A 24,609-nucleotide genomic window follows, 5' to 3' on the forward strand; every position below is an offset into this window, starting at 1 on the left:
GAACAAAAACACTCTATCTATAACAATATAGATTTAGAATATAGTGCTTTAACCTTTTAACAAAAAACCTTTTGTTTTAACACAAAAATATCATGTAATATATAAATAATGGGATGAAGCACTGCCTGCTATGAGGGCAAAATAATGGCCATTGCCCAACTCTTCAGCCAGACTAACGCATGACACCTGACTCCGCCTCTTCTACACCGAGACCCACCAACAGCGTTGCCATGTCCGCTTATTATAAGCGACTTTGGGCTTCTTTTTCTGTAAAGTTGCTTGTAAATATTGTAGTTGGGAGTTGTGTTTTGGGGCTTGTTTCTAAAGTGTAGTTGCTTATTTGGGCTTGCTTCCAAAAGTTTTAAATTATCATTTCAACCAGTGGTTCTCAAATAATTTCATGTCATGGACCCCTCATCTGAAAATGTGTTGTGCCAGGGAGCCCGTGTGTTGTAGAATGTTTAAAACATCTTCCAAATATTCCACATTGTCTTTAAAGATTTATTTGAAAATAACCGGTAACCGCTTCTTTTGGGCTTGTTTTCATAAACCTGGTTGCTTGTTTCTCTCGTAAAACCTGGCAACACTGCCCACAGAGCGATCCACCGTCAAAGACAAAACGAAACGACACACTGGCAGGATTTAACGGAAGATGCTGAAGAAACGGGAGCTTTTGGTAAGTTTCTGTGTTATCGCCACGTTTCCATTAAAACCGCGGCCTTTGAAAACACAACACGGCCCATTTAAACTAAATAATGTGCGTCGGTGATAGTTAACCCACATTGCCTTGAACTTCCTTCCTTCCGCAGCGATAGCAGCATCTTTTAGCAAAGCTGCTGATCGAGGCTATCATGCTAACGTTAGCAGCTTAGAGACACTGCTAACTTTGGGTAGTAGTACTAGTATGTCGGTGACATTGTTGTTTACATGGTCGCTGCTGATGCCACCGTTCGTTCCGCCGCCATATCTTCTAGGATCGAATATTTATGAATACTTGTATTTTATAGTACAGCGTTATGGCTTGTCAGCCAGTTATTGACCATTTAGCTTTAGCTTCAACGATATGTCCTTTATTTATTCGCCTGGTGTTTGGTATGTAAATAAACTTGGCTTTGACTGGTAATCAATGGATCACTTTTAGATTTCTTTGCAAAAATGAACGAAAACACTTTTAATTTTCAAGTTGATCCTCGTCGTAAATTATCCTTCTTTTTTGGGCGAGTTTTGGAATCATAACATTGTATATTTATTTATTTACCCAAGAGACAAACGAGTTTATATGAATATGAATATTAAAGCAACATTCATATGTCATTTAAGGAACGACATTATTAAAACTGTGGGTGTGGGTGTTTGTGTGTTTGTTTGAATATGAGCGTTGCAGTCATGCTAACCTTCCTGTATGGGTGTTAAAGTCTGTGATGATGGAGCCCACAGTGCTTTATGAGGATGGACACAGCATGTTCAGACTCGGTGCAAGTCAAGATGGAGCAGCTTCAGTTATTTGTGAGAGCATTAGCTACTGTACTATATAATTTAACTTCTGAGCACACCCACGATCCAGAATATTCTCAGAGAGATGTGGTTGTGCAGTGTGTCCATTCAGCATATTCTGTTTGTTTACTATCTAAAATGGGTACTGAGGCCCTTGATTTTTAGGAAATTGGTTTATTGGGTACCGACCGAGTACTGATGTGACAGATGTTGATGATTATGTGTCACAGAATTACACCCAATATTTAGTAACTACTAACTAATGGTAAACCACCAGTCAAAGTCTTGTATATTTAGAATGGGGCTGGTACTGTAGGTTTATCTACTCTGCCAACTACTCAGATGTAAAAAAAAAAAATGTTTGTGAAATGTATGCTACAAAGGCTGGTCTCCTGCGCTTTTGCCATTCGTATGGATGTAACCCATACTCAGTTTGTAGGTGGCCAGACTGAAGGCACACTGTCTTCAAATGCAAGAAAAAAAGTTTTAATGGGAGTTTCCACAATGGTGGCCAGACTGGAAATTTGATGAAATTCTACATTTTACATTGTCCAATGGCAGTCTGACTACAAAGAGAGAAGGAGGAGGAGAACTGGTTGGTCCTAGGGGCAGTATTGAAACAACATCCTCTTCCTATACACAATGAATTTGTCACCCTTTACCAACCTGTAGGAGTCACTGGTGCAGCAACAAAGACTGCCTCTTCCCTCCAGCAAAATGGCCAATTGTGCTCATAAGGATGCCCGGGCAAGCCGGAGGCACCACGCTGGATTCGAACCCCTAGTCCCTGATGGGGGGGGTGGGGGGGGCGCACTTTACCTCACCTCTATGCCACCCCAGTGCCCAATAAGAGATCGTTTACAGTAGAATTCTTGCAAATAACGTATTTGGCTAGATTGAATGCTGAACACTACCCACAATTTCTATATTTACCTGCTGAATTACCTACTTAGTCTTGATTGTTAGTGAAAAGAAAAATAATTCACGTTTCCCCTCATTTAAATTAGGTATTTCTTTCTCATAACTGGCAAAATGTACCACAAAAGAGCTTCCAAGCATGTCTTATATAGATTTCAGCCTGGATTCTGCCCATTGAGGCCACACCAACCTGTGAAATTTCTGCACTAAAGACAAACCAACTAGTGCAGTAAGCGTGACGGTGAAGTTTCTGAGCTGGAGTATTTTCCACAAATAGTGTGTGAAATAGTGAAAAAATCATATAAAGCAACATGCGAATAATGAGATGGTTTTGTTTTCAGATACCCAGATTAGATATTTATCTGAGATACTGAGACATGGGTAGCCTGAATCTGTGTGCATCCTTGTTTTCCATGGAAAGACTCAGATTAAGAAGAATAGGAAAATGCATGTAAAATGTATGTAAACAACTCGTACATCCTTCTCCATAATATACTATTGGTCAGATATTCGTAATATTGTCCGCTTGTACTTAAAAAGCTGTCTGTATACTCAGTGTGATGTGTGTTGAAACTCTATGTTTGCTCTTGTTGTGTACCTGCCAAAGGGAGGAAGGGCATTTTGTGGCCATGCTGGCATCACCAGCTCTCGAACTGTCTCTCTTTCTCTCAGTCTGTATTTCTCACACCTCTTCAGGCAGACCAGCGATCTCCTATGCTAGCCAAGTAGCCATCCCTCACTTGTAACATTCACACACTGGTCATTACTTTTGTGTGTGTGTGTGTGTGTGTGTGTGTGTGTGTGTGTGTGTGTGTGTGTGTGTGTGTGTGTGTGTGTGTGTGTGTGTGTGTGTGTGTGTGTGTGTGTGTGTGTGTGTGTGTGTGTGTGTGTGTGTGTGTGTGTGTGTGTGTGTGTGTGTGTGTGTTGGGGGGGGGGGGGCTTTGTGTTTCTGCCTCCCTACATTTCCTCCAGGGCTGAAGAAGTTAATCGAGTCTGGTCTCAAATCTGTGGTTAGAAAGTTTTGCCTTGTCCTTGACGATGACCTGATTCACTGTGATCTCATTGTAGACGGCAGTGATCATTTTGACTGAATTGTGACACAAAATTGGCAGAACTTTCACAAGGTGATGCCGGAGATAGACATTATAGCCTAGTTAGGCTGGAGGTGGTATGATCAAACTGTAGGGTGCACTTAACATTCATGTCGCTCCTGATAATAAATTAGGTACTCATGTCCTTTCCTCGTTAGCTGCAGTTTTTGGCAATTATACAAATTTTTAACTACTTTTTGGGTTGTTACTATGAGCAATATACTTTTTGTTTTTGACATTATTTTTATAACCCTGTTTTTAACCTTTTGTGATTGATTTCATGTAGTTTCTGTGTTTTATATTTATTTACAACATGTTTGCTAGTTCAATGTAGAATTAAAGTTGAATGTACATTGCATTCACACACAAGGTGATGCCGGAGATAGACATTATAGCTTAGTTTGGCTATAATATAAGTTAAATGTTCTCAAAATAGAAACATTAGTCAAATCTACGTTTTTCAAATGTATCATTAAAAAAAAATGTACACAAAATATCGGACTAAGCATCAGTAATCTGGTCTAGATAGGAAACCTCCAAAATCAGGATCGGCTTTGGACAAAAAAATCGGTCATCGCTCAGGCTTTAATTCTTTCCCGCCAAAAGACAAAAGGCAGCCCCTTTTCGCACACAGTGAGAGACCTGAGTCATTAACTCTTTGACTGCGGACGACGCGATAACGCGTCAAGTGCTACTTTGTCCAGTTGGCCGTCGACGCGCTCGACGCGCTGGACGCGCGTTCATTGTTTAATCTCTGATTGCGCTATGCTGCTTAATATTCAATGTTATTCTCGAGTTCCACTTACTTCACGGACATCTGCATCCGGTTTCATGACCTGGATTCCGTTTCCGGTTTTTGATTCTTTTCCCCAGTCATTTTCGTCCAAAATAGGTAAATAAACGGTCTTTCACACGGTATGACGGACAAACGGACAGTTTCTCTTCTATAATCTATGGTCTGGGTGACGATCAGTCATCGCCGTCGTATATCACAACGTAATTTTCGCCGATCAAAACAATGGGGGGGACGTCACATCCGTTTTCATGTTTTTCCTTGTCTAATCTATGAAGAAGGGTGAGAGAGACCCAACGACATGATCAAAGCTGTCATGTGCTGCGCTCTAGTGGCGGATTTGTGCTGGGTCTTTACATTATGTGTCCTTAAATTATTTTCATGAGAAAAATTCAAAATATAAAAATAAAAAAACACGAAAATTGCTGGCACTGGGGGAGTACTTTATGAAAATACTCTGGCAGTCAAAGAGTTAAGGAAACTAAATAAATATGGCTCCTTATCAGGATCAACACGAATAAACAATGCGAAAATGCATCCGGGAATATTACACATCAAACTATTAATTTGGTGATGCATCATTCATACAGGTGGATGATTTTATTTGCGGTAAAACCTTTACCTCATTTAGAAAAAGGCATGCACTGTTTGCATGTTTACTCATGGCTGGAAAGTACAGTGAAGATTATAGATGGGTTTCCGCGCGACGTCATCACAGAGCAGAGTGTGCAATCTGCGCATGCGGGAGGTAGAACGACCCGGAAGTGCCATTCACTCTATTGTTATTTTCGGGATTTAGATAGGCATAATGCTGCTATTATAGGCATAATAGGCATAATGCTGCTATTATATACAGACAGATCCAACTTCCGACAAATCATTTTTATTGAGTAAAGAAGATATTACAAACTGCATCATTTAATCTACTTTCATTAAACCCGGTGAAGACCATTTATTTTATCAATGTACTATGGCCAGAGCTGCTGCGGGTAATAGCGCCATCTACAGGCTCTTCCCTCCACTGCGCGCGCATCATCCTCTCATGTTTACCAACGGGAAACCCATCTATAGCCTAACTGTTGTTGAACTCGACAAACAAGTTCCTTTATGGCTGAATAGCCAGGATGTTAGAATGATGTTTCAATCTGATTTAGAATGCCGGCAAGGAAAGTTTACTTGCGTCCGTTAGTGGGCGGTTAGACTGGCTTACATTTCAGTGGACTAGTTTAGTTACAGAGACATGTCCATGAATATAATGCCATCTATTAGTAGGTGGTAGAAGTCAGACCCTGCACTGTGCATTTTGGCATCTTGCCCTTTTTTGTGCTCATGTGTGAAGTCATGTGAAGCTGTATTGATTGTGTATTGTGTATGTCTTCAGTCTTGTGTGCGTTGTCTTGTTGCATGTGATCTGTACACATGACCCAAACTGTTCTAATGGATCTAAACCAATCAAATAGGTTTGAGTAAGTGACTACTATAGCTGGCTACTGTAGTAATACAATGGCAACAAAAAACATCTTATTCAGTGGTTGAAAGTAGTTGAGTTCAGAAAGTGTAAATTTGACTTTACGCTTCCAAGTGGAAAGTGTTTAGTGCCACTAAGAGCATAGTTTATATGCTTGCAGTAGCTGCAGCCGGTGGGTTTAGCCCCATGATCATTGCTCTCTAATATCTACCTGGTAATCTTGGTCATAAACTAGAGTTATCTCCATGTGCTGGACATGGCTTTATACTCACTTAGCATGTATATCACGCTCATGGAATTGTGAAACAGGTCTTGGCTCTTATCAGCTTTATGTGATGTGCATTCTAAAGGCAGTGTGACGTGACTCATCTGTAAGTTGCTGTGGTTAAAAAAAAAAGGCCCTCCCTTCAGGGCTTTGGCACTTCTCCATCACTGTCTCCAAGATCGTTAATAGAGTTTGACCTGGATCTAATTGGAGTTGCCTGAAAATAATTAACCCCGCTGAGTGGGAAGAAAGGTTGTACACTTGAGGAGGAAGAGAACGAGGCTAGAGATAAGAGAAGAGAGCAGTTATATTACTCATCTTGAACCTCTTGGACATTTGCCCAATACCCAGAACTGCTGGGGGCTCCTGTTGGCCTCACAGCATCTACATTGGAGCAGAGGGGGTTAGTACCTAACTCAATAGCTCTTTGAAAGTTTTTTTTGTTGCTAGCAGCGATGGGAGAACGATTCTTATTTATTTTTCACTTTTCATATGTTATTTTGTTTAGATATTTTGATTTACAAACGATATAAACAAACTAAAACAGACAGCAAAAGTTGAATATAAAGAAACATCACAACACAGACAATTAAAAATCACCTGGCGCAATTAATGGAAGATATGGAATTGGGGGCCTGAAACCTTTTTTTCTTTGAGTTTTTATTTTTAGAACATTTGTTTGGAAAAAATAGTATCCAGACAGATAACAATAAGTAAATATGCATTGAAAATAGCCCAGGCTCTGTGGCTCTTCCAGAGTCCTCAAAACATATGTATGTACATTGATGCTATTTTAACTGAAGGTCTTGCATTGTGTTATTCTTACCACCTCAGATTTCATTTTGTTGTTCTGCTCCAGCTTAAAGGGGAATTTCACTTGTATAAGTTGTTACTTGATTTTTATTTATATTTGATCACTTCTTTAGCATTAAAGCAGTTATTATTTTTATTATCAGTTTCCCTTTTTAATCAGACAAGGTGTTAGTGTTCATTGATCAAGTGGAGCAGAGAGGGAGGAGACAGCAGGAGTACCTCAGCTTTAAGCTCTTGTCACTCTTAATCAGAAACAATCCTCTCAACCACTCAACCTCGTCTTATGCAATGCCTTCTACTGTCTCCTTCAAGTAGGGCAATCGGACAGTGTCTCCAGGAGCAAAGGAACATGATGCCACTTTTGCTTTTATCCCTCTCTAGTGTTCTTGAGAGTTACAGGTGGTGGCTGCAGCAGGGGATAGGTGGTTCTGGAAATCTGGAATGCATTGCTGTTGTCTTGGTTCATGCTAATGGTCGGCTTGTCTTCGCGGCTACCATTGACTGTTGGATAAGGGGTCAAGAAAAACGACTGCAAACAGCCACCAGTACTTCTGTAGACCCTGCAGTTTAATCAAAGTAGGTAAATTAGTTGCTGGTGGTGGGCTTATGTCTACAGTATGTCACTGGTGGTGGGCTTATGTCTACAGTATATCAAGCTGGAACAAAGGATTGAGTGTGTGGGTTGCACTTACGTTTGATGCAAAATACTTGCATATCCTTTCCAAATATACACATGCATATCCTATTTATAGCTGTACATTTTTTAAAAGCCTTTTCAATGTTTTGTCTTCGTTTACTGTTCTCAAATACACTACCAATATCATTCTGAAGTATTAAAAATGTCAGAATCTTGGCTAATTGTGATGATTTGATTTTGAATGTCTTGGCAGAGGCTAGGAGACTAGAATTCCTGGGCCTCAGTGCTGATATGGTGACTCTGGAGATGTAGTATTTATAGCTTAGGGGTTGTGGTTAATTTTTATGTGATGATTGGATAAAACTGTTATTCCAACCTGAAAACATTTTTTTTGTTTACTAAAGAGCTGGAAAGATGAGGAGACCACTGTTGCAAGACAAAAACTCTATAGCACCATGACTACTATCACAATATATAGCAAAATACATTATTGTTAATATATATATTTTTTTTACAAAAACCTACTTTCACCCCCTGGGAAACACTGAGGTGTTGCACATCACGAGGATGATGCACAAGAAAAAGCCAACAGGGGAACATACTTATATTGCAGGTACAGTGCTGTTGTAGTGACTTTATGGGGTCATGCAGTATTTCCCCATATTCTGATTTGTACCGTTAAATGGCTGTGTCCACCAGGTGTTTTTTCCTGAGTGCAGCGTATGTATTGAATTGTTTCAACGGGAGCGCTCAGCTCTGTGTATTTACTATTTACACTATGCTGGAAACGGCAGCAGCAGTGTGATGAGCAGGGCCTAACATTTTTCAAAATGATGGGCGGGGATTCCCCCCTTTTTTATATGAGGATTTATACACTTTGGGGGATACTACAAGCTAAGCTTATCCAAAGGTCTTACAATGTCCGTCTCAGCTTGCATTTTGTCGCTCTGCCCGCCCTGCAATTTGAGGTGTGTGTGTGTATATAAGTGACGGAGAGATGAGAGCAGGGAACGAGATGGAGAGAAGCTGTAGTAGACTAGTTTTAATATTGTTTTTAGAGATCAGTAGAACCTACTGTATGTTCTGTGCATTACTCCTTGGAGGCAATAATACACAAGGAAGGGACAAAGATGCAAAGGTCGCTTAGGGCCTCAACCACTAGCGGGTGCCACCACCCAAAAAAAGGTGGTGGCACCTGCAACGTGGCTTTACCTGCAACGTGGCTTGCCTACAGGGCATAACTGAAGAGGTTACTAAATAAATACTATTATGTAGTATCAGCCCTCAGGAGTTCGAAAGCAGCCAGAGTAGCTTACTTAGCAGTCCTCCTCCGAGGGAATAAATACGACACACTCAAAGCTCATCTGTTGCAAAGGTTCCAATATTCCGACACAAAGCGAGATCTGGGTGAGAGCAAACCGTCTGAACTCATGGACAAAATGCTGAATCTCCTACGACAAGACAAGCCCAATTTCCTCTTTGGACACCTGTTCCAGCGACGGCGATCTTCTCAGGTATGGGCTTCTCTGGCCAACACTAAAATCACTGACTGCCGTGCTCTGGCCACGGAGGCTGATACGTTTTTCCTTGCTGGTCAGCAACAAAGTGCAGCTGTGCTGTTTCCTGCCCAGATCGTTTCACCGCTGCACTGTGACACAATGACCATTTGCACAGCTGTGAGGCCTGGCACCCTTGGTTGGTACTGCTCTTTAGCATCACGTGGGCTTGCTGGTATCCGTTGCCTTTTCTTGTTCATTAGCCTGAAATGTGACATATTTCCAAACTGCACTCATGTGAGGGAGAGATTGAAACACAATTTGGATTGACTTTTGCTTAGAATGCCGCCTCATATTTGCTCATCAAAACTAGTCTCATAGGCCCTGCATTTGCAAACTTTAGGAAGCCAACACTGTGTTCAGATCTGCAAACTAACACCATGCCAACCGTGACGTGTATGTGTGCAGTCTTAAGCTATCTATAACTGTTTACACAACAACCAGTATTGCCGGCAATTTCTTTTATATAAATGGCCAGAATAGGTGGGGAAGAGTCATTCACACATCAACCTCCTTACATCATGCAATGTTCTCACAAGAGAGTGTTACCAGTACAGTAGTACTTAAAGGGCAAGACCACTGTGGTAGAGGTTTTGGTTGTGTAGTTAACTTCCTGTTGATTTTACTATTTGAAGATCCGGATCCATGGATTCAGTCCGGGTTTTCTTCCTAATAAAAATGGCAAAATCAACAGGAAGTGTACATTTTTATTAAAAAAAAAAACGTACTGGGTTTGGTGATGCTCTATATTGTCTGAACCAACTTTGTTTGCGTTCGTTTATGTGCTAAAAGAGTGACTTTGAGAGCTGTTTCAGCGTACAATCAATGTAAGTCAACGAGGAGCATATTTTGAATTGTCAATTTCTAATCTTTTGGGGATGATAAAATATGTATTTGGAACAAACGGAAACAATAAATATCCATCTGCAGGCTGCAAGACCATCTAACTCTACTCTGGTCACAGATCTCTTTCCCTCCCTTTCTCTCTCCCTCTCGCGCCCACTCACACACACTCCCTTCGCACACCACAATGTAATAAATGCTGTTACGCTACTTTAACACGCTTTGTAGTTGGACACTTCATCTCCATGCAAAGATATTTTTCACCTTTCTCAGTTACGCCAATATAGGAAGCATGTTGTTCATTGAACAGTCTTGGTTTGCTGTCACACACACAGCTCGACCCAGTAGCTAAACAGAGATGCACTTGGCTCACTTACTATATCTGAAGCTGTCGCAACCCAACATCAACCCCAACACATACACACGCACTTTATCTCTCTACCAGTATATGGTGGTGACTTACACAACTGTTAATGAATAGAAAAAAAATGTTATTGTTATGCTTTTTTTAAAGTTTTCTTTTTTCTTTTTCAACTTTTTATTTAAGAAAACGGGTCTACAGCAGATGCATGCCCCACAGTACACAATGCTTCTCCTATTCACTTGTTTTACGTTTTCTAAGCAAAATGTCTGATAAAGGGGGTACTACTTGGATCCAGAAATCAGGGGAAAGGGGTAGGGTACTGAAGCCAAAAAATAGAGCCACTGCTCAAATTGCCCACAAATCAGCCAAACCAAATACTTGTGTGTGTGTGTTCTGTGTTTTTATTTTCTTCGTTTTTGTATTTTAGTTTTTTACATATTAGGAGACAGTGCATCTGGTATCGATAGTGCAGAAAATGAGAGTATTGAAACCTTTTCAAATACTGGCTCAGTATGTTTTAAAAAATCAACAAGGGGAAAAGTATAGACAAAATGACTGGCTAAAACTTGTGATGAATGGTTGTATTGTTCATATCCAATGATTCTGTTGATTTCTTAAACTGAACATCTACCTTGAGACCGCCTCTGAACTTTACACACACTAACCATTTGATGCTATGAGGCAGTTTTGACTTGTATTTTTCCATCTGTTTAAATATGGGTCATATGGTTTTAGTCTATTTTAGCATATTTTCTGTAAATAGCCTTAGGCTGCAACAGTGCTGTTTGAGATCAGTCAGTTAATGGTATATTTGTAAGAAAAAAGGCTTGCAAAACAAATTCCTCATCGTAAAAACTAAAAAACAATAATTAAGGTAACACACAGAAAATATCAAAACTGAGCACATTTCAATCGATAAGGCCAAACATAATAAGAAATATAGCTGCAAGCAGTGATAAGCGGGGCCAGGGAATGCAGAGAGAAAAAAGAAAGAAGCAATGATAAGTAATATGCACAATAAGCCATAGAAACATAGAAGACTGAACTTGAGAGAAAGAAAACCATGAAATTAACATGAGCATTTTAAACCCTCACTAACCCTAACCTCAGTAAAAGTATGCCTACCCCCAGCCTCAAGAAATACTATGCGTAAGCCTAAGAATGCCAAATCATGATCACCTCGACACATCGTCGGGGACAGGGATCGAACCAGTGACCTCCGGACTCATAGGCTGCCTTTCTTCTTGAGCTAGAGATATGGTAGCCCTGGTAGCGTCTGTTGATATATATATATATATATGTCTTTCCGTCCCTGATGAACCAAGTCTCTGTTTTGCGAACTACTCTAGATCACTGGTTCCCTAAACATCTACCGATAGAGAAATTGTACGTCTCCTCGGAACAGAAATTGGTGAAAGTAGTCGATGTACAAGCTCACAAAACGTGCTATCTGAAAAGTTTTGAGATTGTAGATCGGCTATTTTCACAATGAAGTATGTCATACATTGAAAAAACATACTCTCAAATAAGCATTTCATGATATCTTTAACAATTGCACATGTATTCATTGATACAGTCATGTTGTTTGCAATGCACTATAAATGAAGTCTGCATGAAGTGAGGCTTGAACTGGCGACCTTGCGGTTGTCAGGCAGACGCTGTAGAGAGAAGCCATCGGACCAACAGACTAGAACAGGTGAAAAAGGAGCTCACACAGATGACACAATTTCACGCAAATTGCTCAAAAATCCCTGCTTTACGTGTTTTTCAAACTGCTCAAAATTGTGGACAATCTAAGGGCGGAGCTTACTGGTCAAAGTGATTGTTGTGTTCCTCATGAGTCAAGGCACAAGTCTAAGCAAGTTTCATGGTTTCGGCCAAACGACGCATGACTCATGCCCGTTTAAAGTTTGCATGTTCAAAAAACTGCTATAGCGCCCCCCTTTGGCCAATTAGAGTAAGATTGGTTTCAGTGATATTTGGAATGACCCTCTACATTTCTGCCAAGTTTCAAAGAAATGTGAGTCTGCATGTATGTGTTGGGGGCGGATGAATAATTTTCATAAAAATGCAATAGTTAAAATCTATCTCCTCCTGGGATTTTTGAGTAATCTGCACGAAACTTTTTACACATGAACTTTGGACCTCTGCCGACAACCTTAGTGGCGGATTTTCCATAAGTGAAATAATGAAGCTTTTAAGAGCCAATGACTGTTTTTCATATAATTCAAAATGGTGGGAGATCTAAAGGTCAAAAGTCAGCACGTGAAAGTTGTTCAGCATGAGGAGACATGCAGAGAAGAAAAATAATGCCGATATCAAAACGGAGCCATGCTCGCAGCCTGGCCCCGTAATAATGCCAATATCAAAACGGAGCCATGCTGGCAACCTGGCCCCGTAAAAATTATTGTGACACATTAGGAGAACCCACAGCTTGAACCCGTCAAAAATCTAAATGAAACCCATATTTGTGGAATTTGCATTAGTTGATACGGCATGGCTCTACTGTCTAGCCGTCTATAAGAGGGTCTGACTCTGTGTTCTCTGAGTCTGTGTGACTCCCATTTGTATCCTGAGATCCACCCACATGATTTGATTTTTTTAACACATTTCAAATTCATCACACGCATTAAGACTTTATTTTTTAATTGACAGACCTTCTTATCCTTCTTATTATTCTTATTCATGAAGTGTAGTGCTTATTAAATGTATTCCAAATGAAGACCGACATTATTTCCTTTGTTTTTATGTAGGCCTATTATGTAGGCCTATTATGAATTATCATCTTCTAGTACAGGGGTCTTCAACGTTTTTCAGGCCAAGGACCCCTTAACTGAGAGAGAGAGATGAAGCAGGGACCCCCACTACATATCGGATTCATGTTAAATGTGTGTTTTCAGACATTTAACCACTTAAACCTTAAACCCTCAATACTTTGTAAACTTGACCTTTGGCTCTATACTTCTTTTTTTCCCTGTATACCAAACCTCTTCTCCGATAATAGCCGATCTTGTAGATCTGCTATTTTCAGCTAATGTTACCCCCCCAGAATAGGGATGCGAGGGTTTAAGTGGTTGATATGAAAATAATAAAGTCCCTAGCACACAAAGATTTGGCGGACCAGCCCATGATCTACATTACTATTATCCATTACTTCAAAATGTGTGTAAAATGATGTCTTTGTCCAACCATACACCATTTACCAGAACACTTTCCCATGTACTGTTTAGGATGAGCAGCGCCTCTACATAATTTCTGCAAATCCCTCTTTTTCTCTCAGTAATTGAAATACTGTAGATCAGATTAAGATCACACTAACCATTTTGTCACCTGTAATAGATATATTTAATCTGTGGGGATTTACTAGTTAATCTCAGGTGACCACTGACAAGAAAACATTGCTCTGTCTGAGCTGCGTACGGATTACAGGCAGATCATATACGGTACTTGTAATACTATCAGATGTGGATTATGTGTCTAGATGCTAGACACAGACTAATGGCACTAATGGAACATTAGCACTTAAAGTATTGTATTTGTTCCCCGGTGTTGCATGTTTCTATCTGCCTGAGCTGTCTGTCTTTGTCTTGCAGCTTTCCGAGAGACAACCCTATAGTGAAGATGAGACCATGGTCCCAGTACTAGCCTCAAAGAAAGCCAGTGAACTCCCCGTCAACGAAGTAGCGTGTATCCTCCAGGTAATAGACAACAAACTGTACCATACGTGGCTAGAGTATTTGTACACAATAACGTAAGATAAGTTGGCCTTTATTAATTTCCGAGGGGAAATTGGTTGACAGTGCAGTGCAAAACAGTGCACGTATCCTATAGAACCGCCACATTGCTGGTGACCAGGACTAAAGCTTACAGGATGAACCAAAACACTATTAATGAATGGTAGGTGCAGTGGTATGCTTGCTTGTGAGAGAAGCACTTAAGAAAGTTAACTTAAGGAAATACTGTTATACCATCTACTACTGCCTCACCACTGACAAACCATGGCAAACCATGATGTAACTCTTTTGATTTATATTCTGGCCGAGCAGAATTGTACAAAGTTTAAAATGATAGTTTAGCGTCTTCCTCAGTACTACTACTGCTCAGACACCATCTAAGGTGAACACACTAAAAGCAGTATTGTTTATTGCTCAACGGCGTAAATATAATCATGTCAGAGTTCACTAAAGCTGAATTCTGTGATCCTTTGTAGCAATTTTGACTCCAGAAACGAGTGTACTGATGAGGATTCCTTTTCATATACTTTTCATTGAATATCAAAACATGGCTGTCACATATGCTGATGTGGCAATGTGTCTTCTTCCCAGGCTGACCTACAATTAGGCCTGACCCAGGAGGAGGTGTGCAGGCGAAGGGCCTATCATGGCTGGAACGAGTTTGACATCAGTGAGGAGGAGCCGCTATGGAAGAAATACATCTCCCAGGTACTAAATCCTACGTTTTTTTAATACATAAATAACACACCACAACACAAAGAAAACATGTTAAGAAGGTTAGTCTTAGTCCTAAAGACATAATTTCAAGACTGATCCGCTGCAAAGCCATAGAGCCATGTCTCTCATTGTTAGCAGCACTAAACCCATGTATGTAGAGCAGAGTTCACACCAGGATTATGTTTGTGTTTTTTCTTTCCTTTTTTTCTTTCTTCACGACCGACAACGTATCTGAGTAGTTACTACTTTACAACAAAAACTGGAATTCCAGTCAACTTCATTTTACCATAGCATGTCGCATGGCACAATTTCTGAAAGCAAAAGTAGGCCCTTTATAAATAGTATAAGAAAGACACATACTCTCATGAGAGCACATGCACCCACAACCCTGCCCCTTCCTCCCCTTGAACACAGACTGGCCAATTGTGTTTGTGTAGAAAATGGTATAAAGATGTGCATGGGATACGAAATGGGGTGATTTTTTTTATCCCCCATTTTATCTCCATGACATTATAAAGGACTTTTTGATGGATTCTAGATTAAATTAGGACTGTATGCTCCAAATATTGTGTAAAATACAGCCTCTTGGAATATTGTTTTGACCATAGAGTTACAGCATATACCATATAGTACGTGGATGTACTCAAGAATGATGCAAGAAGGAGGCATGAGCTTCACTTGGGCTCTCCCTAGGCTGGCAGAGGGAGAGTAGCGCCCAGGATTACATAGGCAATTGGCACTGGGTGAAAAAATATGGGTTACAAAATCGTGGGATAAAAATGATTTAAAAAAAAAGAAAAAAGAGTGATGCAAGAGCACAGTACCAATGGACTGGCCAGATGTATTGAGAACCGGGATGACTGGAAGCGACGATGGAGGGCTCGTCTGAGGACGACCTAGAGAGACATATTAGTATTGTTTTATTATATTCTAATATAAATCTGTAGCTTTGACACTGACAGCTGTCACTCTTACTCTAGTCAGCTCCAATAGTAGCTTAAGGGCATCGGTCAATTCCTGAGGCGCAGCGAATAGTCTTTCTCCCAGCCTCTTTTCCAAACTCTCCTCTCAAAGTCACTATGGTGGATACAAAATGTATGTGTTACACCAAGTGGAATTAGTCATGAATGACGGTGGTTTGCCTAATTTACAAGCTGCTTTGGCAGGTAATCAGTCATCGCTTTTTATAATATCAAATTGGTCAAATTGTTTCAGTGGCTGGTGATGAAATGTCCGTTCATTGCCCCTTAGTTTTTCAAAGTGAAATATCTCTGCTACTCTGCCCCAGGCAATCGCAGGCAACCCCTGAGCTTGGTGTCTTTGACAAGGACACAAACTCCCAAATGTTATGTGTTGGTTTCTAGGGGGAAGGAGGAAAAAGGAGAGATGTGTGCTATGGTGCTGAGCTGTGTCCTCTGTGGCCACAAGCAGAACAGAGAGAGGTTAAATATAGCACAGCCACCAGAAGAGAGGGCAGGAGATGAGAGAAATGGGAAGGATGGTATGGGAGATGTGAGGAGATGAGAGGAGCAGAGGAGAGGCTGTTTGTTCTTCCCTGAAATGAAAGAGAGGGCTTTGTCCTATTTTTCTCTTTTCTACCCTCAGTTTCCATTCTGTCTTTCAGACACACATTTACACTTGTCTCTCACTCTCTCATATCTCCTTCCCGCTCCATCTAGCTAGAAAAAATTAGTTATACACTTGATGTTATTGCAATTTGAAACCATAGTTATGGTATTGTATTGGCATTGTTATTGTAGTTACATTACATGCAGAATGTGATCTAAATGTTGCTTGCACTTCAGCCCACGTAGCCACCAGAATGCCCATCAGTCTGCTTTTTCAAATGAGCCATAGACACAACAGCTTCACATAGCTGACGGGCTGGATCCAGTAGTCGCAACAGGCAGATGCTACTCGGAACAGGAAATTACTACCAGTTAATTGCATGGACTTTATGACCATGGAAGGAAATTTATCGTGTCTACAGGTTGCAGTGGTTTAATTTCTCTCAAAATGTACCAGCCATGATGAATTTATATAGTCATGAAGGACTTATAAATGCATTTGGCTGGTTGGTGGTGGTGGTTCATTTCCTCCCACATCCTGGATACTATACCAGCAATTCTTACCAGTAATATAAACATATCGACCAAGTTTCTCTTCAAATGAACTAGCTCACTGGAAAATAAAGAAGCTTAAGTGTTTTTTCAATTTTAGAGCCGAGCACTTAGTTTCCTGCAGTGCTGCTGCCGTTCACTGGAAAAATGCAGAAGAATGTAGTAGAAGCGCTTTGTTGGTTGGTCAGTTCGATCCTGTTGTTAGGATGGAAATGGGGTCATTTGAATGCGTGCGGCTGAAAATAGCCGTGGACCTGTTGGCCTGGATCACTGAAAGAATGTGCTCCACAATCGCTCACTGAATGATTGACACCTTTCTGAGCATGTTGACATGTCAAGTTGGTATTGACCTTCCAAAACACACGCACGCACGCACAGGAGTATAGTAACGGGGGCATATTAATTGAATGTAGAACATTGACATTGATTTTGCACTATTGTAAGCCTAACCCATTTAATTTATGCCATAACTTCTCCTCTCTCTTTCTCCCAACCACTACTATCTCCCACCCCTCACACACACACACACTCTCCTTCTTTCTGTCTCTATCTCTGTCCCTTCGTCTGTAGTTTAAGGATCCTCTCATCATGTTGCTGCTGGCCTCGGCAGTCATCAGTGTTCTCATGCGCCAGTTTGATGACGCTTGTAGCATCACTGTGGTACGTGAACCCGACATTTTTCAGTTTTCTTTATTTAAGTAAAATTACGGTTACTGGGACTTTACCTTTCTTACTTTTTCTTTGGTCATTCTTTTGTTCTTCTCTTATACGCCTACACTAATTAAAAACATAGATTGAATCAAATGCACTTTCATTTCGTCTTGGTGACATGGATGCAGGGACAGCTTACATAGTAAAGCCTTTATACATGTTGTACGATGTCGCCATGGGTTATTTTCAGCTTTTTGCACTCTGAGTGCTGACGAATGTTTCCAGGACCACAGAACCTTACAGCAAAGTGTGTGTGTGTGTGTGTGTGTGTGTGTGTGTGTGTGTGTGTGTGTGTGTGGGGAAGTGTGCCATGCAAAGCACTCTTGACTTATGGTCTGCAAAAAATTAATGATGTCATTGTCATCTAGTTCTATATAGGGTACCTGTCACCGCCAGCAAATTGGGGCCTCAGAGAACGAGCTAGTGGAGATAATTTTTGACATTTCTGGTTCATCAGTATTCCGTGCAGAGAAACATGGAGGAGAGGGGATGATGTAACTAAAGTCCTTGAGTTGAAGACTAATCCATAGCATTATTTCTTAGTTCATGTAGTGTAGAGTTAAGCTTTATTATTTGTCGAAGGGACGTTTGTTTGCTTCACGGGTCCAAAATGACAAATTAAAGTTGTTCCAAGATCCGACTGGTCCCAAAGTTTTTGGGACCCATGAAATTCTTTCCAAGATCTGATTGGTTCCGAGATATTATGGAACTGATTCCCAACTGATGGGTATTATTAGGACCTGACAAACCTAATATTTACAATTTCCATTACAAATGCCATTTTACACTCCATAATGGAATCTAGCAGCTACGTAGCAGCCTACAATAAGAGACAATTAAATATAATTGCATGTTTTCTCATGAAGAAGTAATCTATGATCGCGCACCTTTAATACCATGGAGGTATAGATTGATGCGCTCTCCCAGCTCACTGAACTCGGCTGGCACTCATGCGCAGCTCAACCCCCCCCCCCCCCCTTTTTATTATACGCTGCAGTAATCTGATCTTAGGTCAAACTAATCACGCAGCACTTCATGCTTTTCTCTCCTGAGTACAGGTCTTCTCAGATCCACTCTGTTTATCATTAGGTGTAATTCACACATAATGATGCAGACCCAGGATCCAAGATAACTGAATCTGAACTGACCCCAACTCAATTGACCATAATGAAACGCGTACCGAATCAATACAGGTCTCGCGTATTACATCAAAAACAAATTAACAAGCAGCAGTCCCCTACCTACCACAATAATAGCCAATCCACAAGTAATGTCTAGCACATGATGCTCAAAATCTGAAGATATAAAACCTAATGAATTTGCTAAGGTTGCTGTTGTCAGGCAGAAGTGTCGCATGTTTCTATTTTTGTTATTACACTATTCTTAAAACATGTTTAAGTAAGAAGAAGAAACTATATAAGACATGGAGACCTGCTAAGCCAACTGAATACTCCATTCCTGCAGGGTGGAAACTTCCAATTCCATACACGAATAGATCATTTGACTTGTATCATACAGTAGACTTCATTTTAGATTATATGTTATTGGGGCGGCTATAGCTGAGTGGTTAGTGAGCCCGCCTAGGGAGCCAGAGGCCCTGGTTGCCCCAGGTACGATTCCAGGCCACGCCAGCATATGTGTCGATAAAATGAAATTTGTCCCTGAGCAAGACTCTTAACCCCTAATTGCTCACAGGCCCTCATTGGAAACAAGCCCGCAAGGACTTTCATGGACCTGTTAAAAGGAAAAGGAATTATAGCCTAAACCAAGTTGTAGATCTGTGCGAAAACCTCTATGGAGCTCTTCAATCAGTTACCCCTCTCAGATAACAAATTAGGTAGCCAAGACATGGGTGTCTTGGCTACGTATTCCTGAGACATGGGTCTCAGGAATCTTGATCATAGAAAAGCCCAACCTCAACTTAGAGTCTTGATATAAAAGTGTGTACCATAATCGTAATGCCTGATATTATATAGTTATTGTCTCCGCCAGGCCGAAGGCATGGTGGAGAGTATGTTTTACCCTCTGTCCTCAGCACATTTTCTAGTCTGGGAATGTTTTTAAACAGACAGTAGGTTGTTCAACACAGCAGTCGTATTTAATGACAGTTCAGGTGTAGAAGCAGTCCATGGGAAGTGCAGTTAACTTTGAAGACAAATACTTGATTCACATCACGAGCTGACTGTTTAAAACGGTAGTTTATGGTAACTTAGCAGAATGGCTGGTTTTTACATGATAGAATATGCCTGGTCATTTTCATTCCTCCCTCCTTTAGTATTCCACTATGAAAGTTGACATTGGCATTCTAAGTTTCCAGTTTCTATCACATGTAACGTCACCAGAAAGCATGAGAGATGAGCTGTGCTTGATAGCTCTAGATTCTTTTGACGAGCGCATGTCATTGGTTTTGATCAGGATTCACTGCTATTGGTGTCATTTTTGCTGATCACTCACAGACCCCTTCATCTCTCTCTCTCCTCTCTTTCTCTCCCTGACAGGCCATTATAATTGTTGTAACAGTTGCCTTTGTCCAGGTAAGCTTCAAGTTGTGTGTGTGTGTGTGTATGTGTTCATGCATGACTGCCTTTTGACTTGGAGGTGTATGTTTGAACGGTGTTCCAATGTTACTCTGTGGATTACTCTGAATACTCGTACTTATTTTGTACGTAAGCAATGGGCTGCAATGATACTGCCAAAAATAATTACATTGGAACTATTGTGTAGGAGTACCGCTCAGAGAAGTCTCTGGAAGAACTGGGAAAACTAGTGCCTCCAGAATGCTACTGGTGAGAATCACAATCTCTGTGTGTGTCTCTCTCTGTGTGTTTTTATTTAATAACTGAGTGATAAAGGCAAATACATCTAATACAATTATAAAAAAAACAAGGGAAAAATATGTTAGTAACTGTCTCAACCCAAAACCTCTTTTCCTTATCTCCTCCTCCATTTCTCTCTCCCTTCCTCTGTCTTTCCGCCCATGTACTCCATCTTTCTGTCCATGTCTGTCTCCGTCCTCCCTGCTCATCCTCCAGTGTAAGAGACGGGAAACTGGAGCACCTTTTAGCCAGGGACCTGGTCCCAGGAGACACAGTGTGTCTGTCTGTGGGAGAGAGGGTCCCAGCTGACCTCCGCCTCTTTGAGGTACTGACACGCACACAACACAGTAGGTGGTCCTATACAACAGTGGTCTCTAGGACCCCCAAATTGAAATGCAATAGGCCGCGGACCCCCTTTAGAGAAGTGCTTGTGCCAGGCACCCCCATAAGAGTAAAATTTGTCAAGATCTTTCAAAATGTTTCAAAAATAGCAGTTATAATGGCTCACTGCTCGCTTGTAAATTGGCTATTTACACATGGAATTAAACTGTTGACTAATTTTGCTGGGGACCCCCTGGAACCTCCGCAAGGAACCCTGGGGGTCCCCAGACCCCACTTTGATAACTTTGAATGGGAAATCTCAATGCTCTCTGTGCCCCTTTGCCAGGCGACTGACTTGTCTGTGGATGAGTCCAGTTTAACAGGAGAGACGGCGCCCTGCCCCAAGTCCACCTTTCCCCAGCCTGCTGCCCTTAATGGAGACCCGGCCTCCCGCAGCAACCTATCCTTCATGGGCACCCTGGTGCGCTGTGGTAAAGCCAAGGTACCAACAACACCTCACAATCTCACCTCGCCTCGACACCCCATAATCGCTGGTTTAATCTCTCTCATGAAATTAAATGCTGCTCTTGTTACGTAGTAGTCACATGCTGACGCACACAGTACAAAGACAACAATACCTTGTGTACAGTACAAAGACAATGCACAACATTAAAGACAGTATAGGTGAATTCTGCTGTTATCTATGTGTTTTTTGTCTGAAACTAGAACTATTATAAGCAAAATATTTGTCTTCTACTGTAATATATACAGTAAATATGTAAAATATTTGTTCTGCTGGTCACCAAAAGGTTTTGTCTCCCTTTGGTTTGGTATCTTCCAGGGCATCGTCATAGGAACTGGAGAGAATTCTGAATTTGGGGAAGTTTTTAAGATGATGCAAGCAGAGGAGGTACAGTATGTATTCGTTTTGTAGGGGAAAAACATTCCATGACAGTTAAATGTACAGTAGACCCAGCATCTTGTGGGAACACAATATATATATATATATCTTCACTCTTGTTGAAGGTTTCACTGTGTTGAAATAAATAAGCCTTATCGTTTATTGTATCCAGGCACCTAAAACTCCTCTACAGAAAAGCATGGACCTGCTAGGGAAACAGCTCTCTCTATATTCCTTTGGGATAATAGGTTGGCCATGTTTGTTTTCTCAAATTCATATTTTTAATGTATTGTCATTGTGTGTAACTTCTCCCAGGCCTGTGTAGTTTTGTCTGTTAACTACCAACATGCAAATGTGTCATGTTTCAGGCGTGATCATGCTGGTGGGCTGGCTCCAAGGAAAACGGATATTGGACATGTTCACTATTGGTGTGAGGTATGCAGCGGTTGATATCTGATCTGTTTCTTCCTTTCTTTCCACTTTTATTGAACCGGCATTGGAGCCGTGGAGCTTGTACGGCAAATAATTTCACCCACTTCTTTATACCTGTAAACCTGTGATCAAACCCGACCTCCCAATCTCAGGGCGGACACTCTAACCACAAGGCCACTGAGCTGGTTAGCTCAGTGGGAACCCATACCCTGATTTTATTTGTACTTTTATTTCACAAATATTATGGCTGTAATTAAGATTACACAATTTCATGTTTTGTTTACTGTGTGCATATTGTGCCTTTTTGGTATTGTGTAACACTTGAAGTGAAACTTCACTCTGTATTGATTGTGGATCTGTTTCCTTCCCTCTTCAGCCTGGCAGTAGCCGCCATCCCAGAGGGTCTGCCCATCGTGGTGACAGTAACCCTGGCTCTGGGTGTCATGCGCATGGTGAAGAAAAGGGCTATCATCAAGAAGCTCCCCATCGTGGAAGCCCTTGGTATGTTCCTGGTACATGTAACACAGTAGATTCTAGTCTTTACACTGTAAGCAACCACAACACAGTGCTGTTGGCCAATGGCTAGATTGAGTCAGTTGATGGGAAGCCATAGCGCATTTACAGTATGGCTCCTGTTAGAGCGATGTTTGCCAAACGTTTCACGTGAACAAATGAGACAGCCATGGTTTGTGAATAAATGTTTCCTTGGTTGTGGAAATTGGACTCTTAGAGAATGGTTTCCTGAATTGCTTGAGGCGTTCACCCACAGATGACTGAGGATTATACAACAGATTGAAGGGTATTATATTTATAGTGATGTGAGTTAATGTATCATTTTGTCTTCCCAACCTTCCTTCCAGGCTGCTGTAATGTGATCTGCTCTGACAAGACAGGCACTTTGACCAAGAATGAGATGACTGTTACTCACCTGTTCACATCAGATGGATTCCATGCTGAGGTGACGTCTCATCTCCTTCATTTGTGTTCAAACATACAGTCCACCGGACTGCACTTATTCAGAACTAAGAACTTGGAAGTTCGTGCCTTTAAACATTAAAGGGAGAACAACTGAATGTTGACTTTGTGTTATTCCTATGCCCTAGGACGGTTGGGACTGTTTACTCTTTGTAAACAAACACTCACTTCCATTTCCTGTCATCAGGGAACAGTTTGTCTTGCATTACTCCATAGAGCACAGAATCAACAATGACACCATTTATTTTCAAGTAATTTAAATATATTTTAACTGGAGAGAACACAGCTATTTTTCCTCGTTTTCAGTTGACATTCCTGATATTTTTTCTTTGGGGCAGTGTGTTTTCATTGTTGTATTTGATGGAATCATTGACCAAGCTGTCCATTCTCAGGTGACGGGTGTTGGCTACAATGGAGCCGGAGAGGTGCTGCTGGATGGAGAGGTGGTTCATGGCTTCTCTAACCCCTCTATCACTAAAATAGTAGAGGTGAGTGTTCGTACTGCAGCTCTTTGAGCATTAGATGCTTTATAAAAAGAAAAAGTAGAAAAACGTTTGTAGGAAACTGAAACAAAATGTTTTTTAGTCCTGATATTCTTTTGTTGCTGTGAGGAAGAATCATCTAGTCTTGCTAATGCTGACTGCGTGGTACAGCATCAGTGAGCTACTGTATACGACTAGGTCTGGGAAGGCTCCATTTATTTTTCAGTATTTGCTCAGCCAGAGTGCTTAATTTGATTGGTTCTCACATTTGAATGCCCCTGCCTATCAGCTACACAGCCACTAGACGTACCAGGTAGCTAGACTTAATTACTATATCATCACAAGTGTGTGTTTGTGTCTGTCATACTACAATTAGACAATTGGAATTATAAATGACTCTTTAGTGGTAAAGTTGTGAACACAGCAGTGTTTGTCCAGTTTACATTATTTGTTCCCACTGATCCTACTCTTGGAGATGTTTTTGATCTGGTGGAGGGGCGTGTCCACCCGTGAACTCCCCTAATGATCAACTCAACATTTGTTTTTGGGGCGGTGCTTCCAGCGTTTTCAAATTGACTTACACAGTAAGACTGACCTCATAGCCTAAAATGGAAACCTAAAAGTTAATAACCCCTCTCATCACAGCGCGTTATGAGCTTGTACTGTAGATCTCTTATTTTCAATGCATGCCACCTTCGTACAAAGGAGTATACATTAACACATTCACTGGCAGGGGCTTTCTAATACTGGCAGGTAGCTTCTGCCAGCATTTCTAAGCATTCTGACAAATTTATCAAGAACCACCAAATATTTATCTCCAGTATGATCGATCCCCTGATGGTTGCTAATCACGGAGGGTTTCACTGTGCTTACGTGAAAAAAATATATATCATCACGACCTCCCATACTCTTGTTATACCCAGTTGAAAATAGCATCTCTCGCCAAAAATACATAGTAAAACACAGGAGCCGAGATACAGGATTTTAATTTTAAGATTTACAGATTTTTAAGTTAACCAGGAAGTGAATGGAGAAGTAAATCTTCGGATCACATTATCTTGGGTTCTGGACGTTTTTCCTATTAAAAAAATAAATACATTTAAATGACGGAGATTTTCGTCAATGGCAGGGAATGTGTTAACCATAACCTGAACCATT

General features: G+C 40.9%; 1 protein-coding gene across 3 annotated transcripts in view; it reads left to right on the forward strand.

Annotated features, from left to right (window-relative positions):
* The first annotated feature begins 570 nt into the window (after positions 1 to 570).
* The window catches only part of atp2c1 (ATPase secretory pathway Ca2+ transporting 1), a 41,578-nt gene continuing 17,539 nt past the window's right edge, over positions 571 to 24,609 (forward strand). Inside the window, exons 1-15 of one of the 3 annotated variants that reach the window (XM_080426415.1) lie at positions 598 to 676; positions 7,224 to 7,418; positions 13,836 to 13,940; positions 14,568 to 14,684; positions 17,384 to 17,473; positions 20,023 to 20,058; positions 20,249 to 20,310; positions 20,557 to 20,665; positions 21,008 to 21,163; positions 21,503 to 21,571; positions 21,735 to 21,810; positions 21,931 to 21,997; positions 22,371 to 22,495; positions 22,855 to 22,952; positions 23,362 to 23,457. In XM_080426415.1, coding sequence (XP_080282541.1) covers positions 13,872 to 13,940; positions 14,568 to 14,684; positions 17,384 to 17,473; positions 20,023 to 20,058; positions 20,249 to 20,310; positions 20,557 to 20,665; positions 21,008 to 21,163; positions 21,503 to 21,571; positions 21,735 to 21,810; positions 21,931 to 21,997; positions 22,371 to 22,495; positions 22,855 to 22,952; positions 23,362 to 23,457 — 1,170 coding nt within the window. In that variant the 5' untranslated portion in view covers positions 598 to 676; positions 7,224 to 7,418; positions 13,836 to 13,871. Of the gene's footprint in view, positions 677 to 7,223; positions 7,419 to 8,800; positions 8,994 to 13,835; positions 13,941 to 14,567; positions 14,685 to 17,383; positions 17,474 to 20,022; positions 20,059 to 20,248; positions 20,311 to 20,556; positions 20,666 to 21,007; positions 21,164 to 21,502; positions 21,572 to 21,734; positions 21,811 to 21,930; positions 21,998 to 22,370; positions 22,496 to 22,854; positions 22,953 to 23,361; positions 23,458 to 24,609 lie in introns of those variants that run through there. The other 2 variants (XM_080426414.1, XM_080426413.1) reach the window with 2 other exon arrangements.

Source organism: Gymnoscopelus braueri (genome assembly GCF_963280865.1).
Source record: "Gymnoscopelus braueri genome assembly, chromosome: 4".
Taxonomy (NCBI): Eukaryota; Metazoa; Chordata; class Actinopteri; order Myctophiformes; family Myctophidae; genus Gymnoscopelus; species Gymnoscopelus braueri.